This window comes from Balaenoptera musculus, chromosome 7 (assembly GCF_009873245.2).
Source record: "Balaenoptera musculus isolate JJ_BM4_2016_0621 chromosome 7, mBalMus1.pri.v3, whole genome shotgun sequence".
NCBI lineage: Eukaryota > Metazoa > Chordata > Mammalia > Artiodactyla > Balaenopteridae > Balaenoptera > Balaenoptera musculus.
The window spans coordinates 79,341,466-79,358,775 of record NC_045791.1 but is presented as its reverse complement, the minus strand read 5'-3'; the positions used below and the strand labels follow the sequence as shown (position 1 = coordinate 79,358,775).

Here is a 17,310-nt window from a genome sequence, read left to right as displayed (position 1 = left end):
ATCAGAATGTGTGTGTTCATTGACCCAGAGTTCTTTGCCTAGGAACTTATCCTAAGGAAATATATACACTAATATATATATCCAAGGATTTTTAATGTAATTTTTATATTAAATAATTGGAAAGAAATTATTAATAAATGTACTTACTTCATTAGGTAATTGATTAAACTACACTCACAGTGGAGTTTTATGTAGTTATTATAAATGATATTGTAGCTCTATACTTGTTGACCTAGAAAAATGTCAATGCAGAGCATTACATAAAAAACATCAGGTCACAAAACACCATTGATAGTAGAGTCCCATTTTGTGTATTCATTATATCTAGTAGATATTAAAATTTCTGGAATTATACTGATATATGTGTATGTTCCTAAAACAAGGTAGTATCAGTAGTTATCTCTAAGTGGTTGATTCATCAGTGGTTTTCACTTTCTTTTTATTTCTTCATACTGTCACAGTCTTGTACAGTGATCATGAATTGCTTTTATAATCAGAATAAACAAAACCATTTTCATTAAACATAGCCATTGTAATCTGGTTGTTTTTTGTCTGGAGTGGAGCATAGGTATTTGTGTGTCTCCTACAGCAACTCTTCATGTATAAAAAGGCTCTCTAGTCATTCCATAGTACTCCTATCCACAGAGTAAAGAATCATGATTACTTTTTCTTCATGGTACTTACCTTTTTTAAAAAAAACCTCTTTCTTTGTAAGAGGCAGTATAGGATAATTCCTGGGATTAAATCCTGGCCCTGCCACTTACAAATTTGTGACCTCCCTGGGCCAATTTCCATACTAAAAAAAGGGTTCTTGTGATAATGAAACATTGATTAATACACAGAAAGTATATTCAGAACAATGCCTGGCAGGTAATAAACCCCCCCAAAATATTAGTTACTGTTATTGTTAATCCTTGGACTGTGTCTTACCTATGTACTCTATCTCCCCATTATCTCAGTCTTGTTTTAAAATGAATTTTCTTAATATTTGTTATTCTAAAGAGTGGAAAGACTAGTATAAGTAATCTGTGTGTAACTGTTGGTATATATATGTTATTATAAAAGTTCAGAATTGACATGCAAACTCAGAGTCACATCTCTTACCTACTTTCCTGTGGTTTTCTAATAGGTTTACTCATGGGGTAGCAATACCTTTGGTCAACTTGGGCATTCCGATTTTCCAACAACAGTTCCTCGTCTTGCAAAGGTACTTTAGTGAATTTGATAACTTTTATAGCAACTTATTCCAGAATTCTAAGTTAGAACACTTTATAGTTCTCCATTTCTTGTTTTATAAAATTAGGAGAATTGTATACTTGTAAGCTAAGTTTGTTATGATGTACATTAAAATTAAAAAAAAAAGTGAAGCCACTTGTTTTCAGGCTAAATGTTTCCTTTTTTTTGATGTGTTAGTTTATGTTTCTTTTCTGCTTGGCTTCATTGAGTATTCATAGTTTGTTTTTTAAAGTAAAAATGAACAAGTTCATTCTTTTAAAGCAAATGTTTCTAGCACTGTGATGTTGACTTTTGAGCTTTATACTACCAAATAATGCCTACTCTTTGACTTCTCACCTAAGTCTGACTTTTTTTTTAAGTGTGACTTTTATATAACATTATTTGATGGTTTGTTTTGTTTGTTTTGCTTTTACATACATAGTAGTAAAACCTTTTTGTAACCCTTTTAATTTTCTGTAGGGAAGCTAAAAGCGTAGATAATTTCTTCACTGCTGTGTGAATTGGTTTTAGTTTATGTAATGCTATTCAGAGATTGGTAACTTCTAGTCCCTTTGATGGAGTTTTAGAGGACTGTTTCTCAACCTTTTTTTCTGCCACAACATCCTGCAGAAATACAAAATTCATCAATAGTATTGACTCCTTATATAAGATTTGTTTGTTTTGGGGGGTGTTGTGGGCAGGGAGTAGGCATGATGATAGCCTGGTAGCCTAACAGAATGGAATGTGGAGCGCATGTATTCATAATGTGATTCTGGTATCTCCCCTATCCCAACACATGCTCTCTCCACTGAGAGTAATAGAGACTAAAAAAGGATAGTTACTTCAGTTTCAGGAACATCATTCACATATAAGCTACAGTTAATACATATTCCGCTGATTCATGTATTCAGTGTACACTATGCATCTATCACTATATAAGACCTTTACATGCTGCCTTTCCTTCCAGTGAACTTAATTTTACTGGGAAGAAAAGACTTAAATAAAACATTAGGGAACAGTTGTTAATTCTAGCTCCAATCGTAAATATTTTCAGCATAAAACATTTTAGTGGTAAGCTATTCAATTTCTGATATTTTATCACAAATAAAAATATGGTAACTCACTGTTCCTTGTTTTCTGTTATTTTAATAAAGTAGAATATACATCTATTCATACTAAGGAAAGTTTTGTAATATAGCATGGAGACGCTGGAAATACAATTTTTATTTAAAATTTTAGAGTCAGACAAGAGAGAATAGAATTTGTTATAAGGTTTTAGTTTCATTACTCTTTAACTGTGCGTATGAAAATACAACATCATTATTTTGGTTTTTATTTGGGGGAAGGGTGAGAAAAACATTTTGAAGTCATTTTAATTAATATGTGAATTAAAGTCAAGGCAGAGTGAGATCTGAATTAGTTTTGATTAGAGACTAAGAAGACGACTCTTTCCTCCTCCAAAAATTTTAATTCATTCTTTGCAAAACCAACAGGAAGTCAGTTATTTGGATAGCCTGAATTTGAGAAGATAATGTCATGCTGGAAGAGCATAACTATAAAGTAGTGGAGACGTGTGTGTGCGCGCTCACACACACACACACACACACACACACACACACACACATTCACCTAATCACCTAGGATTTGAACCCTATCTAGACACAGAATCTAACAGATTAGAAGTTTTTTGCTTATTGTTTTATGAGTCATGGCTGAAGCTGGGTCTGCAGGTTGGGGCAGTAGTTTTCATTAGCAGAACACTTCCTTCAAATGAAACCTTAGGCAGAATCCCCTACATAAAACAGATAACCGTGGAACTATTTTAGTTGAAGGATGGAGGTGGGTGGGGGCAAAACCCTGGCACCTGCCTTTCCATGGTGGTTCCTGAATCACTGCGTGGATTCCTAAGGTTTGAAAACCATTGATTTAAGGCAGTGGTTCTCAAACTTTTGCATACATCAGAATCACCTGGAGAGCTTGTCAAAGCAGGTTGCCCGGTCGGACCCTCCAGTAGCAATGTGGCCTGAGTGTGCATTTCTCACATGTTCCTAGATGATTGCTGCTGCTGCTACTGCAGAGACTACTCGTTGAGCACCACTGGTCTAGGGGATCCATGTAGATGGGCTTCTAAGGGGTCCTGCCTGTTTCAACATCCTGGGACACAGTGAAGTCACATCAGAGAGGTAGTGAGTTCCAAGTGGGAAAACAACTTTAGCACCCACGGGTTTAGTTGGCCAGGATGGAATTTAGCTTTGTTAGATTTTCTTTTCACCTTGATTTTTGTGCACGTAGCAGAATATGTATGGACAAAGGTGTGTCCTAGCTGTCAGAATAGGGCTCTAGAAGTTTCTGGGCCTTTGTAGTACAAGCTGAGTCTGTGGCAACTTCCAAAAATAACAATGAAAAAATCAAATCTATGGTTTTATCTTTTTAAATTTCAATTTTTCAGTTTTTTATAAAACAATCCAGTTCTAAATTTACAGGCTGAACAAGGGTTCCTTCTCACTCCTGCATCTCTTCTGCTGTTAATCGGGTGCATTGCTGGGTGAGTTTTGCCGTCTTGAGATGTGACTGGCTTTGTACTCCACCTGTTCAAGTAACTTAACATTCCATTTCCCGTGGATTTGGTGTTCCATCAGATTCCTTCATCTCGGACAGACAATGTCCTCCTGTCGTTGCAGGTGAACAGTGAAAATGGAGTCTGGAGTGTAGCTGCAGGCCAGGATTATTCCCTGTTTTTAGTGGATACTGAAGACTTCCAGCCTGGATTATGTTACAGTGGCCGGCAGGACCCGACAGAAGGTGACAACCTTCCAGAGAATCACAGTGGTACTAAGACTCCAATACTTCTCTCCTGTAGTAAGGTGAACAGGAATTGGATCCTAAGGCCCACATTCTATAACACATGAGAAGTATTTTGTTTCTGTTGCTTTTGTATGGTATGCCTTTTATTAAGTGTCTCTGACTAATGTATTTAAAATTGCAAACCAACTTGCCATCCCCCTTCTCTCCTTATCTCCTTTTCCTGCCTTATTTCTCTCCACAGTGCACATCATCATCTCACACACTATATAGTTTACTTATTTTGTCTATTGTCTGTCTTCCCTTACTGTAAGATTCATAAGAGTAGGGATTTTAGGCTCTCTCATTTACTGTTGGATCCTCATAGTAAATATTTCTATAAATATTTGTTGAATTAACAGCCTCACATAGGGATATTAAAATACATATTTCACAACGAAGTCTTCTGACTGTGTTCATGGAGTCCTCAGAGAGGAATCAGAATAGAAATTGAATAGATGAGTTTTTAACTGTAAGTGGGAAGTAAAAATTGCAGGGGCCTGAGGTGGGCTCGTGGCAGACCTGACAGGCCACAAACAGTGCTCTGTTTCCCATCACTTCCCCTCTTTTCTTAGCTTTTCATTTTGTTTACTACTGTTTACTCATTTTTCCTTCGTTGATCTGAATTTCTTTGCTTTCCTACTTCTTACCTCTTTTTCATAAACATAAAACCATTGGTCTGTTTCTGGTTTTCTTTTTCCCCACTTCAGTAACTCACACCCTCAAAGTGATACACTGCAAGGAAATTAACCCTCAAAGCTAGTACATTCTGGATTTTTTATTCTTACTGACTAATATATCCTATGGATTGTTTTCTATCCTTTGTGTTTGTTTTTCTGGCTAAATATGTAAGCTCTGAATGTATATAGGGGTGAGATCTTTCTTGCTAAAGGTAACACTGGCCAAGATTTGGCTCTTGACCTATATTAGAGTGTTATTCCAGACATACTAATTGACTCTCTGTAGTTCTTGGCCCTGACTCCACATTCCTCATTAAAGATTCCACAGTCCAGATAAAGGATGCAATAGGTTGATGAAAGGGATGAGGCTCAATATGTGTCTTTAGTTACCATGGGCTGTTAATAGTCTATTGGCCTCCAGCTTGGTTGCCTAGTTTAATAGGGGTATGTGACAAAAGGCATCAAATGTTTTTGTTCAGTGGTGTCATGAATAAATGACAAAATCCCCTTTTAAAGAAAACCCCTTTCTGTTGTACTTTTAAAAGATAGCACCTAGATCCTTGATATTTTGGCATACAGCATAGAGATCCTCTCTGCTCTCACCTATTTCATGCAAAAAGGGGTCCTGAGACATGTGTCTGTATCATTTGGATCTTTGTATATTTAGAGGGTCTGTGGTTCTAACCACATGTAAAATGAAATAAAAGGTATTGTGATAATAAATAATAGTATAGATGTATATAGTTATATTATAGATCATGATATAGGTATATAACAACAATGTACTGGTAAACCAGCCCTAAAAATCAAAATAAAACCAAAAGCTCTGATTTATAGTGTTTTCCAATTTTTTCTGGTAATTTCCCTATTGCCACTTTCAAACTTCTAACAATTTATTAAGCAACTTGCTGCAGAATTCCTGCATTGGCTCTCACCAGCTGATATGAGCCAACTTCAGTGCCCAAATTGCTACTAATAAATTATATTTTATCTTTAATCTTTTTCTTTTCCTGTTTTAGCTTGGATATATAAGCAGAGTGACAGCAGGAAAAGACAGCTATCTAGCCTTGGTGGACAAAAACATTATGGGATATATTGCCAGTCTTCATGAGTTGGCTACTACAGAAAGACGGTTCTATTCAAAATTAAGTGATATCAAGTCTCAGATTCTGAGGCCTCTTCTCAGTTTAGGTAAGTAGAACCTCCCCCCTCTCCTCTTTCCACCCACTCAATTATCAGGACTCTTGTTTTATCTGTTTTTTCTATATCACAAATAAAGAAAACTTTTTGTTTGAGTTGTACTCTTCTCCTTTCTTTCCAGTCTCTTCTTTTGTGCACAGGTAGTCAACAACTTACAAACTATTTCCACTTTGCCAGTAGCCCAGCTGCCCCTATCCTTCCACCCCCAGAGCTCCTTTCACTTGTGGAAGTAGAAAAATGGAGCTTTCAGAAGATTCATGGCAGAGAAGCAGAACAACTTTGGGAAAGTTGATCCTAGGGGTCAGACTTCTAAACAACACTTCTAGACCCGCTAGTCCTAAGATACCTTCCGTTATATGCTACCCAGATTTTTCATTTTCTTTGTTCTGGTTCTTAGAATGTTATCAAGTAGAACTTCATTTGGATTTACAAGTAGTCTCTAAAAATGTGAATAACTGTAAGAGTGTTAAGGGTCTTACCCAACATTAGCAGGAATTGATTAAATCTGATCCCTTTTCTTAGCTGTAATCAGTTACAAGAGAGATTGAAGGTAAGGAGATAATATGGGGAAAATAGATTGCAATAGTCCTAGATGGGGTGCTACTGTCCAGATATACTAGGGTATAGTATATAGACCCCTCTTGGGGTATCGAGGAGGTTAGAAAGGAATGCAAAATGGAGATGGGGGTGGGCTGTTTAAGGTTAACTTCCCATTCAAAAATTTTTCAAGGTTTGGCCCTACACTCAGAAGATGGACAGGATGTTTTTTTTTCCTCTTTCTTTCTCCTGAACTCCTTGACCCCCTGTGTGGACACAGAATTCAGACCAGTACTGTAGTACTTAAATTCTGCCTTGTTCGTACATCATTTTTCCACTTTAAGGTGACGTTGGCTTGTGTAGGTCAGCCCATTATTTTTAATGGGAAAACGTCTACTTTTCTTTTTTTTTATTTTTATTTTTTATTGGAGTATAGTTGCTTTTACTCATTTATTTTTTTTTAATTGGAGTATAGTTGCTTTTCTATTTTTCAAACACCTAACTTATAGTCTTTCCAAATTCAATCCCTTTGTAAGTTGGGGACTATCTGCATTTGTCTTTGTTTTTAATATGTTTTGCTTTTTTAAATGTTGTAGAGTTCCTGTTCTATAAATTCCCCTCCAGTGGGTGGGCTCAACACCCCAGGACTTTGGCAAGGGATAGGAAGCAATCAATCCAAGCTGGAAGCTTCCTGGATTGCTCTGAAAGGAAAGTGAAACTTGCCCTTTTCCTGTTCTGATTCCTGATTTCTTTGTTGGTTTTAGCTGGTCTGCTCATCAGCCTCACTGCTTGGAGAAAAGTCCTACAAATTGGGAGCTTTGGACTGGGAAAAGCAATAATCTCCTGATGCTCTCTATAAAGTTAAGAGTGACCAAGGCAGTCTGATTTTTGGATTGCTCTGTCTGCAGTGAAGGGTTGGGCTTGTCCAAGGGACAAGTAGAGCAGAAGTCAGTACAAAAGTTGAAAATGTTAACCAAGATATAGCTATGGAAGTGAGTTTAATTCCTGGCTGTCACTAACCAGTTGTGTGAAATTAGATAATTCACTTCCTTTCTCTTGGCCTTAGATGACTTATCTTCAAAATGAGAGGAGAGTTGGATTAGCACAGTGGTTCTCAAATTTGGCTGGTCTTCAGAATTACTAGAAGGCACTTTAAAAAAAAAAAAATCCAATTGGGGGATCTTAACTCTGACCTACTGAGTCACAATCTGTAGGGTCCTGTGAATGTTTTTAACAGGTTCCTCAAATGACTGGATACTGTGATCTCTGAATTTGCTTTTTTTTTTTTTTTTTTAACACTGATTATTTAGGTTCCATAGTTGAGAGTACATCTCAACCTGTTAAGTATTTTTAGAAGAGGGAAATTCGTAATCTTGGTCATAAAAATGTATTCAGATAATGAATCTTTAAGTTATGTTATCATCATCATCATCATCATTTTGTTCCAGAAAATTTGGGCACTGCAAGTGCAGTCCAGCTGTTGCAGGAGGTGGCAAGCCGGTTCAGCAAGCTGTGTTACCTAATTGGTCAACATGGAACCTCACTGAGCAGCTTCCTTCAGGGGATAAAGGAAGCCAGGAGTTTGGTCATCCTGAAGCATGCAAGTCTCTTCTTGGATAGTTATACAGAGCAAGTATCCAGTCTCGTGTCATGTTCAGTCTCTGCAGGGTTATTCTGCCAAGGAGAACAGCTCCTTAATCAGAAGAGACTAGATTAGGGAGAGTGCTATAAGGTAATAGAAATTGCAAAGCAGCGTTTTAATCTTAAGACAACTATAGTTCTGCATTGCTAAAATTTTAGTTTGCTCTAAGAGGGGAAAAAAGATTTCAATATAATGCATTCTCAGATTTCCTTCTGTATTCTAGCAGACTGATTGACAGTGTACTTAGTTTACATAAAAGTATTATAATAAATATGGTTCTTTAGAGAACAATTTTGTTTCCTGAAGTAAATTATACTAAAATTTGAGGAAATAGGTAACTAAACAATTATTTTAAGACCAACTGTTGATTGTAAATATGGAGCTCTTCCAGTGCCTGCTTTTCACTGTTGTGTACATGGAGAGTTTAAAGACCAAACTATCTTTAAAATAAAGATATTTTTGTAATAAAACCTAAGATAGTGATCCAAGGTTCTTTTCATGTTTTTCAAGTAAAATATCCCAACTGTATTTGAAATTTTAAGTATATCTCACTTTTTCTTATGTGAGGCATAATTTAAGTGTTATTTTAATGTATATTAGGTCCTGCTGTTGATCTGAAGTGTAGATTTTAAAGTCACCCATAATCCTACCACCAGAAATAACCATTGTTAATAATCTTAGTGTATCTCCTTTCAGACTTAGGCATATATGTGCAGATAGATGTATGTGATTTTAGCTCTAAGCAAAATTGAATATATTTGAAGCTATGGTCTGTGAGGAAATACCCTGATTAGAGTCTTTTAAGTCATCATATTTCAGATATAAAAAAAGTAGCATAATTTGATGCGAATTTACTTTTTTAAACTAGATTTTTGTGTGTGTGAAAGTTTCAGCTTTTACTAGTACTAATTTTTCTTTTTTGACTTGTACAGATCTCATAATGTATTTCTTCTTTTTCTGCTCTGATACGTCAGGACTTATGCTTGGAAATGCTTTTATTTTGATACCTTGGGCTTTTTTTTTTTAATGTAATAATGTATTCATATAGATCAGGCAAGTAAAAAAATCTTGATTTGTTTATGAATTTTTAAAATTATTTTTAATTGTGGTAAAATACACATAACATAAAATTTACCACTGTAACCATTTTTAAGTGTTCAGTACCTTGGGCTGGTTTTAGTGGGAATTCGCCTTCTCTCTCAAAGTCAAATGATTCCATTTGCCAACCCAGGAGTGTGAAAGAAATGTACATGGTGCAAAGCAGTATTTCAAGACTTATTCTTTAACTGTACATCAATACTTAACCAACATTTTCTAACCTTTCTTCACTTAAGCTCTTTTAACATATTTTCTTACCTTCTCTATTGTTTATTTCTGAAGACTTAATTGGGAAACCTAAAGAGAAGATTAGAGAAAATTTTTATTAAAAATTCAACAATTTTAGTCATCTTTTCTCATGTTTGTTAAGTTACCAAAGTAAAATCTTCCAAGTAAATTCTAGCATCTTCTGCATAACTTTAGGCGTTTTAAAAAAATTCCTATTAACATCTTTACTGAAATGGCTTTTTTCTCCTGACTTGTGATTATGTAACCTGCCCTTCTCTTCAGTCCTTTACAGTTCATGAATGTTAGCATCACAAAATTTCTGAAACTCGCTGATGAGATTCCAAGAAGTATCTATTCCAGACGCATGTTCAAAAACTCTGAAGAGCAAACTTACTTTTTAACACTAATATACATGTGTTTTCTTTTTTGCTCAAGGTATTGCACATCTATTACAAATTTCCTGGTTATGGGAGGATTCCAGCTTCTTGCTAAGCCTGCCATGTAAGCAAATACATACTTTACAGTTATTATTCTAACAACCAAAGATCATGTTTTATAGCATTCTGTGTTTTTGAGTGCCCAGGAAAAGCTTTGACTTGGTCCTTTTGCCAAACAAATCAAAATGTAGACTTTCACTAAATCTTATAAAAGATAGGTGTTATTAGCTCCTTATTATCATTGGAAGTAGCATGGTATTGAAAAAGCCGCAAGATCTGGGTCCTTCTTTACTGCTACCACTGATTATCCCCAAGACTTTGGACAGCTCTCCTCACCAAACTGAGCCTAACTTTTTTTCTCTGAAAAATGGGAATGTTCTCGCCCCAGTTGTGAGGAACAAATATTTATGTGATGGTACAGAGAAAAGTGCAGAGTGTTGCACAAATGCAAAGTTTTCGCATTTGGTCTCTGGATAAGTAATAAATATAAAAGCCCCTTGCATGAGCCGGTCATTCTGAACTGTGTAGTTTCTCAACAAGTGTTGACCTAGCAAGAAAGGCATGTTTAAAAATCAGTTATATTTTAATAGTAAACATTTCAAATATATACTCACAACCAAGATTTAAGTTTAAACCCAGATGTCAGTGTTTTGCCATGTTTGCTTTTGATCTTATATCTTAATAGAAAGAATAGTAATGACCGTGTCTCATTTCTGGTTTTAAAGGGAATGCTTTTAATATTTCACCATTCAACATGATTGCCTTAGGTTTTTGGTAAATATTATTTATAGGGTTAAACAGCTCCCTTCTAAAACTTGAAGAGCAATTGATTTTTTAAAAATGTTAAATATCCTTGGGTTCCCAAGGTAAATTCAGTGCTCTTTATGTATTAGTTTTTTAATACATTTCTGGATTCAATTTGCTAATATTTAAGATGTTTGCATTTATGTGAATATGATGTTTTCCTTCTCTTCTGAACTTGCCCAGTTTTGGTAAGAGGATTGTAGTAGTAATTATAAAATGAGTTAGGGAGCTTCCTCTCTTTTTCTATCTTTTTCTGTCAAAGTACAGATCAGGATTATCTGTACTTTGAAGATTTGGTAGAAATCATCTGTTAAAAAGCATGGTCTTCATGGGAGCATTTACTGTAGGGAGTTTTTAAGCTACTATTTAGTTTTTTTAATGAATAGGTCTGTTCAAGTCTTTATTTCTTCTTTCAGCTTTAATTGTTTATACTTTTCTGGAAAATTGTTTCAAATTTATTGGCATAATATTTTTATCATTGTCTTAAGATGTGTTCACCTCTATAATTTGTTGTAGCTCCTATTTTTCATCCCTATTATTATTTATTTGAGCCTTTTATTTTTTTATCTTGGTCAGTCTTATCAGCAGTTTACCCTTTTTTGTTATTCTTTTCAAAGATTAAGCTGTAATTAATCCTTTCCTTTCTTTGTTTTCTGTTTCACTAATTTCTGTTTTTTATTTCCTTCTACTTTCTTCATGTTCACCTGTTCATGTCTTCCAACTTCATGAGTTTAGCATTTAGTTCATCAATTTTTCAATCTTTTAATTTTTCTAAAGTACTCATCTAAGGCTATAAATTTCCCTCTAAGTGTTGCTTTAGCTGTATGTAAAAAGTTTTGATCCATTTTGTTTTTGTAGTCATTCAGTTCTAAATATTTCTCTGATTTCCATCATGATTTGACTCATGTCACGTGCTCATTCATTTCCAAAATATAGGGGTTTGGCCTTCATTTTTTTAATGACAGGTTAAAGAGTGTTATATTTTAAACTTATGTAGTAAGTTTTAAATCCTTGATCTTGCTATTTTGTTTAATATTAATATTTTGACACCGCTTTCTATTCTTTTACTTTTTAGCCCTTCTGTAATGTAACCTTCCTCTAGTATTTCAGAGTCGAGTTCTCAAGGGTTGACCTGATTCCTTGTTAGAGCAGCTAAAGCAAATGACATAAGTGAAAGCCTCTTGCGAGAGCCTGGACAGGTGGAAAGCAATTAATGAACTCTGGGTGACTCTGAGCTATGGAAGCAGATATTAAGTTTGGATTTGGACAGCATTTCCTAAGCAGTGGTTCATGAACCCCAGGGTTTTACATAGTTAAAGGCAGTAATAACATTTTTTTTAACTTCTATTTACAAAATCAGTAATTTAAGTTATTTTAAGGTATTCATTTAAAAAGAGAACACTTTGAGAATCTCTAGAGTATAGCTAGTGAGCCCATGGGCAGTTAGTGAATCTGCCTAAGCTTTCATCACTTAGCTGGTTTATCACTTAGCCATTCACCTCAGGCTAGCCTGGTGGTTTGATCATCAGATATATATATTTTTAATATTGTGGTAAAATATACATAGCATTTATCATTTTAACCATTCCTAAGTGTACAGTTCTGTGGCATCAAGCACATTCAGATGTTGTGTAAACCACTGTCTCTGCACAAAACTTTTTATCATCCCCAACAAAAATTCTGTACCAGTTAAACAGAGACTCCCCCCACCCCAGCCCCTGGTAACCTCTACTCCCTGTCTCTATGAATTTGCCTGCTCTAGGTACCATATAAGTGGAATCATATAGTGGTTGTCCTTCTGTGTCTGGCTTATTTCCCTAAGTATAATGTTTTCAAGGTCCATCCATGTGGTAGCATATACCAAAATTTCATTTCATTATATGTCTGAATAATATTCCATTGTATGTATATACCACATTTTGATTATCCATTCATCTGTCAATGGACACTTGGGTTATTTTTACCTTAATATATTTATTTTTTGAGTAACAAGTGCAAACCTAGCCATATAAGGAAAGAGCAATATTGCCACTATTGGATTCAAAACTCCCAAGAGAAGATAAGCTAAACAGAGTAGTTCAGGTTTTCTGAGAGCATACTAGGGCCCCTTTTGGGAAAGTCTATAGGCAAGGACTTGAGTGAGTCCAGAAAGGTAATAGGGATTTACAAGAGTTGGAACATTTCTGGTCTAGTACTGAGCATCCAGAAGAAATGTGGTCAGAGGGAGTATGTGTTCACCATGTACCACCTCCATCTCTCAGGAGCGGGTCAAAGCAGAATACTTCTGTAGGGTTAAATAAGTTTCCCCAGCTGATCTCAGCAATAGAATGTGGTGGAGGAAGTAGGAACATCCAACAAGCCAATATAAACAAAAATCTGGGCCATGTTCCTTGGGGCACGCTCTCTTAATTGCATTATAGAACAGTCCACTTTGTGCCATTGAACTTATGGGTTCCTGGAAATTATTACATATTTTTCCATCTTTCTAAGATAATATTTTATAATTTCTGAGTTTAACATCTCTTTATTCCATAGTTCTCTATTCCACAGTCCACTTTGTGCCATTGAACTTATGGGTTCCTGGAAATTATTACATATTTTTCCATCTTTCTAAGATAATATTTTATAATTTCTGAGTTAAACATCTCTTTATTCCATAGTTCTCTAAGGGATTATAAAATTATTCATTTTTGCTTTATAGTCTTGTGTGACATTGTTTTGTTTGAAGCCTTGTAGCTGAGAATTGTAATATAGTGCTTGTAAAGCAGTCAGGGTAGTACCTGGCACATAATTATTGTTCATTAAGTGGCAGATAATGATTATTACTCTGTTCCACCAACTCTTACTACTTTACAGATCTTTTAAGTGTTTTAGTCTGGTGAGCATAGTCTCAATGGGTTACTGATCAGCCTTAAAATTTGCAGTAAAATTTTAATTATGAACTTATATATAATTGAATATAAAAACTAAATGTTGGCTTCAGTTTGAAATGCTTTTGACGATCTCAGCATTAAAATCTGCACATGTAATTTGCTTTACTGTTTCCTGTTAATTGTAGTACTGGTATCTACAGCTTTTTATTACTGTCCTGTAATAAACTCTTATTAGATGATAAACAATTGAAAAAAAAAGAAGAAATTAGAAGTATTTTAATATTCCACGCCAGTTCTGTTAGAGCAAAGAGCTTTGTTTTTCCTCCAGTATTTCTTCTGTGTAGCACAACTGATTAGAGCAGTTAGTCTTGCCATTTATTGCTGTAACTTCTGGCTTGGAAATTAACAGGTAAATGTGTCAGCTGGTCTCCAATTATTCCCTGAAACTGTGGGATGTATGATTCATTTCCTAGAACTTCAGGCACAAGCCTGTGATTAACCATTTCTATTACAGAGTTACTATTGCTACCATTTGCTACTTTTTATACCCCCACATCCCATTTTATAGGCAGGGAAGTTCTTTTAATTACATCTGGTTTATTTCATTGTATTAATCTTCTGGTACTTTTCTTTCATAGCACCTAAAAATGTACATTTTGAAAAAGGTAGTATCAAGTGAAATATTTCTACTCAATATCATGCGTGTTGTCAGTACCAAAATGATAACTGAATCCCTTTTTTTCTTCAGTGATTTCCTAAATAAAAACCAGGAACTATTGCAAGATTTATCAGAAGTGAATGATGAAAACACCCAGTTGATGGAAATATTGAATACCCTGTTTTTCTTGCCAATCAGACGACTTCATAATTATGCCAAAGTTTTGCTAAAGCTTGCTACTTGTTTTGAAGTGGTAAGCTCTCATGTATACCTCCTTTGGACACTTGGGAAGTCAAGGATCATTGTTTGTTTGTTTGTTTATTTGTTTGTTTGTTTGAATTATGCTACCCCAAGATCTGGAACTACACTAATTTAATATTTATAATGTGTCTAAATTTATTTTTCTTCAGGGAAATGAAAGAAGAAAGTATGACTGTAGGTATATCTAGTGTTCTTTGCTGTAGATTCAGTTTCCTCTCAGGACCTTAACAAGATTAATTTTATTCACTTTATGAAAGTCTAAAGTTGAGACCCAGTTGTGCTACTCATTCAATAGTTGTCCAAGTTTGAGTACATACTGAGTACAATTACACAGAGCTGTTTAAAACCCTGGCTTCCTATATAATGACACACACTTGTACAGCAGTGGCATTAGCACCTAGCCTGGACTCATGATAGACTTATGCCAGGTATTTAGGTCACCTTGGCATATGCTATGAGAAATCACAGTGTTACAGGATTTTCTCAAACGTTAACGAGTTCACTTTCTGTATAAAATTAGTTAGGTGGAGTCCTAGAAAATTAGCACTGCTCTAGGATATGGGTGTATGTTAAAGCTGGTCCTAAGGCAGTCACCTTTGAAATTGTACTGAAACGTGTTGTTTTATTTTGTTTCCATTCTGAAGGGCTCTAGAGAAACCATAATGATTCTAGGGTTTCTTATAGTTCAAGATTTTTCAAATCTTGGAATCTATCTCCTTCTCTGGACAGATATTGTCTCCAGAGTGATCTAGGAATTGATGTGGCCTTTCTACATTTGACCCTACTGTGGTCTTGTGAGTCTGTTCTTTTGTCTGTTTTCAGTGTTACCCCACACTGATCTAATTTCAGCTATGAAGGTTTGAGCTACACAAATATCCCAATGAGATACAGATTTCACTCAGTATGTCCTTAATTAATCAAAAATCAGCTAGATCAGCTTGGAATTGTTCAGAGTCTGATACTGTACTATTTCCAGTCTGAAGAGTCCTAATTCTGTGTAAAAAATCCATGCTCTTTTAGTTTGGCATTAAAGGCCCTTCACAGTCTGATACTCTCTTTTGTTTCTAGCCTTATAGTCTACCCTGTGTCCTACATGTTAGTTCAGATTCCTGGATATAGTTCTCATATGCTTTTAATGTTTCCTCCTGAAACAACAACCCTACCTCTATCCTCATTATGGGAAACCTTCAAGGCTTGAGTCAAAAATCTTTTTCTCATGAAAATGAAGCCCTCTCTGACCATACTCCACTCCTTTCCCTGCCCATCTCTTAAGAATTAGTTATTCCCTTCTCTGTGTTTTGCTAGTACTTTATGTCCCCATTATTTTCTTATCACATTATGTCGGTGATCCTCAACCAGGGTTGGGGATCAAAATCATCTGTGTTTTTCAAAACATGTGGCTATGTTCCATCACTGCGAATTGTTACTTAGTAAGTGTAAGGTATAGCTGAGACATTATATGTGTATAAAATTCTTTAAATAAAAATAATACCTAATATTTATTAAATGCACTCCATGTGCCAGGTACTGTTCTAAGCATGTTATATATATTCATTTAATCCCCACATTGACCCTGTGAAATAGATATTATTATTATCATCCCCCTTTTTCAGATGAGAGAATTGAGGCATAGCTGAGAATTGGTAGAGCTAGAATTCATATCAGAGCATTCTGGCTCCAGAGTCTGTTCCTTTGACTATTTTACTATATTGTCTCTTCCAATAACCTATTAACAAAACCACTGTATTATTCTGGTATGTTATATGTTTTTCTGTCTTCTCTGCCTAGTTATAAGCTCCCAGAAGACAAAGATTGTACCTTACTTATTTTTTTATCCCTAACACTCAACAGAATATTCCATATGTAGTAGATACCATTAAATGTTCCTTAAATGAATGGAAAAAATGGATATGCATGACTGAGAACTGTGGAATGTAAAGTAATTACGAATGTGAGGAATCATCTTTTCATCTTACTTTCTGCTCGCTCTCCACAAGACACCGCAATTATACCCTATCCCGTGGTTGATTCTCAAAGCTTGGTCCACAGACACCTGGGGGTTCTAGAGACCCTTTCAGGAGATGGCAGGATCAAACTGTTTTCAGGACAGTACTAAGACATTTGCTGATTACACTGTGTTGTCGTTCGCACTGATGGTGCAGAGATAAAGATGGGTCAAACTGCTGGCTCCTTAGCATGAATCAAGGCAGTGGCACCAAACTATACTCAGTCATTGTGTTCTTTGCTGGCATGTACTTGCAGTTAAAAAACAAAATAAACAAACAAAAAATTGCCAGTTTCACTTAAAAAACATTCTTGGTAAAGCGGTAAAAATTATTAATTCTTTTTAGCATCAACCACTGAGTATATATCTTTAAAAAAAAAAAAGAGAGATAATTGACATATAACATTTTATTAGTTTCAGGTATACAACATAGTGATTCAATATATGTACATATTATGAAATGACCACAGTAAGTCTAGTTAACATTTATCACCACATACAGAAATATAACGTCTTTTTAATATTCTGCATGATGAAATGGGGAGTACACAGAAAGCAGCTCTGCTGCATCCCAAAGTATGAATGTTTTTCAAGGAAGAGCACAAGATTGAGATCGTTTGAGTTGAAAGCTGCCTTTTTCTTTTAAATGTGGAATGCTTCACGAATTTGCATGCCATTCTTGCTCAGGGGCCATGCTAATCTTCTGTGTATCGTTCCAATTTTAGTATATATGCTGCTGAAGCAACACTTTTTTTTTTTTAACTTGAAAGAACAATTGACAGATAAACTATGGTTATTCAGACTTGGGTATTTGACAGATACTTTCTCAAA

At 35.3% G+C, this 17,310-nt stretch overlaps 1 protein-coding gene and 1 non-coding gene across 9 annotated transcripts in view; one reads left to right on the top strand and one right to left on the bottom strand.

The window, feature by feature from the left end:
• Positions 1-17,310, top strand: part of ALS2 (alsin Rho guanine nucleotide exchange factor ALS2) — an 88,652-nt gene that overhangs the window by 36,028 nt on the left and 35,314 nt on the right. For 7 of the 8 annotated variants that reach the window (XM_036857367.1, XM_036857362.1, XM_036857364.1 and 4 more), the window contains 6 exons: positions 1,130-1,207; positions 3,897-4,079; positions 5,756-5,927; positions 7,922-8,102; positions 9,877-9,942; positions 14,304-14,466. In XM_036857367.1, coding sequence (XP_036713262.1) covers positions 1,130-1,207; positions 3,897-4,079; positions 5,756-5,927; positions 7,922-8,102; positions 9,877-9,942; positions 14,304-14,466 — 843 coding nt within the window. Of the gene's footprint in view, positions 1-1,129; positions 1,208-3,896; positions 4,080-5,755; positions 5,928-7,921; positions 8,103-9,876; positions 9,943-14,303; positions 14,467-17,310 lie in introns of those variants that run through there. The other variant, XR_005020558.1, reaches the window with a different exon arrangement.
• On the bottom strand, positions 17,122-17,224 carry LOC118898636. Its single transcript, XR_005020779.1, has one exon. It is a non-coding gene; the product is annotated as a U6 spliceosomal RNA (small nuclear RNA).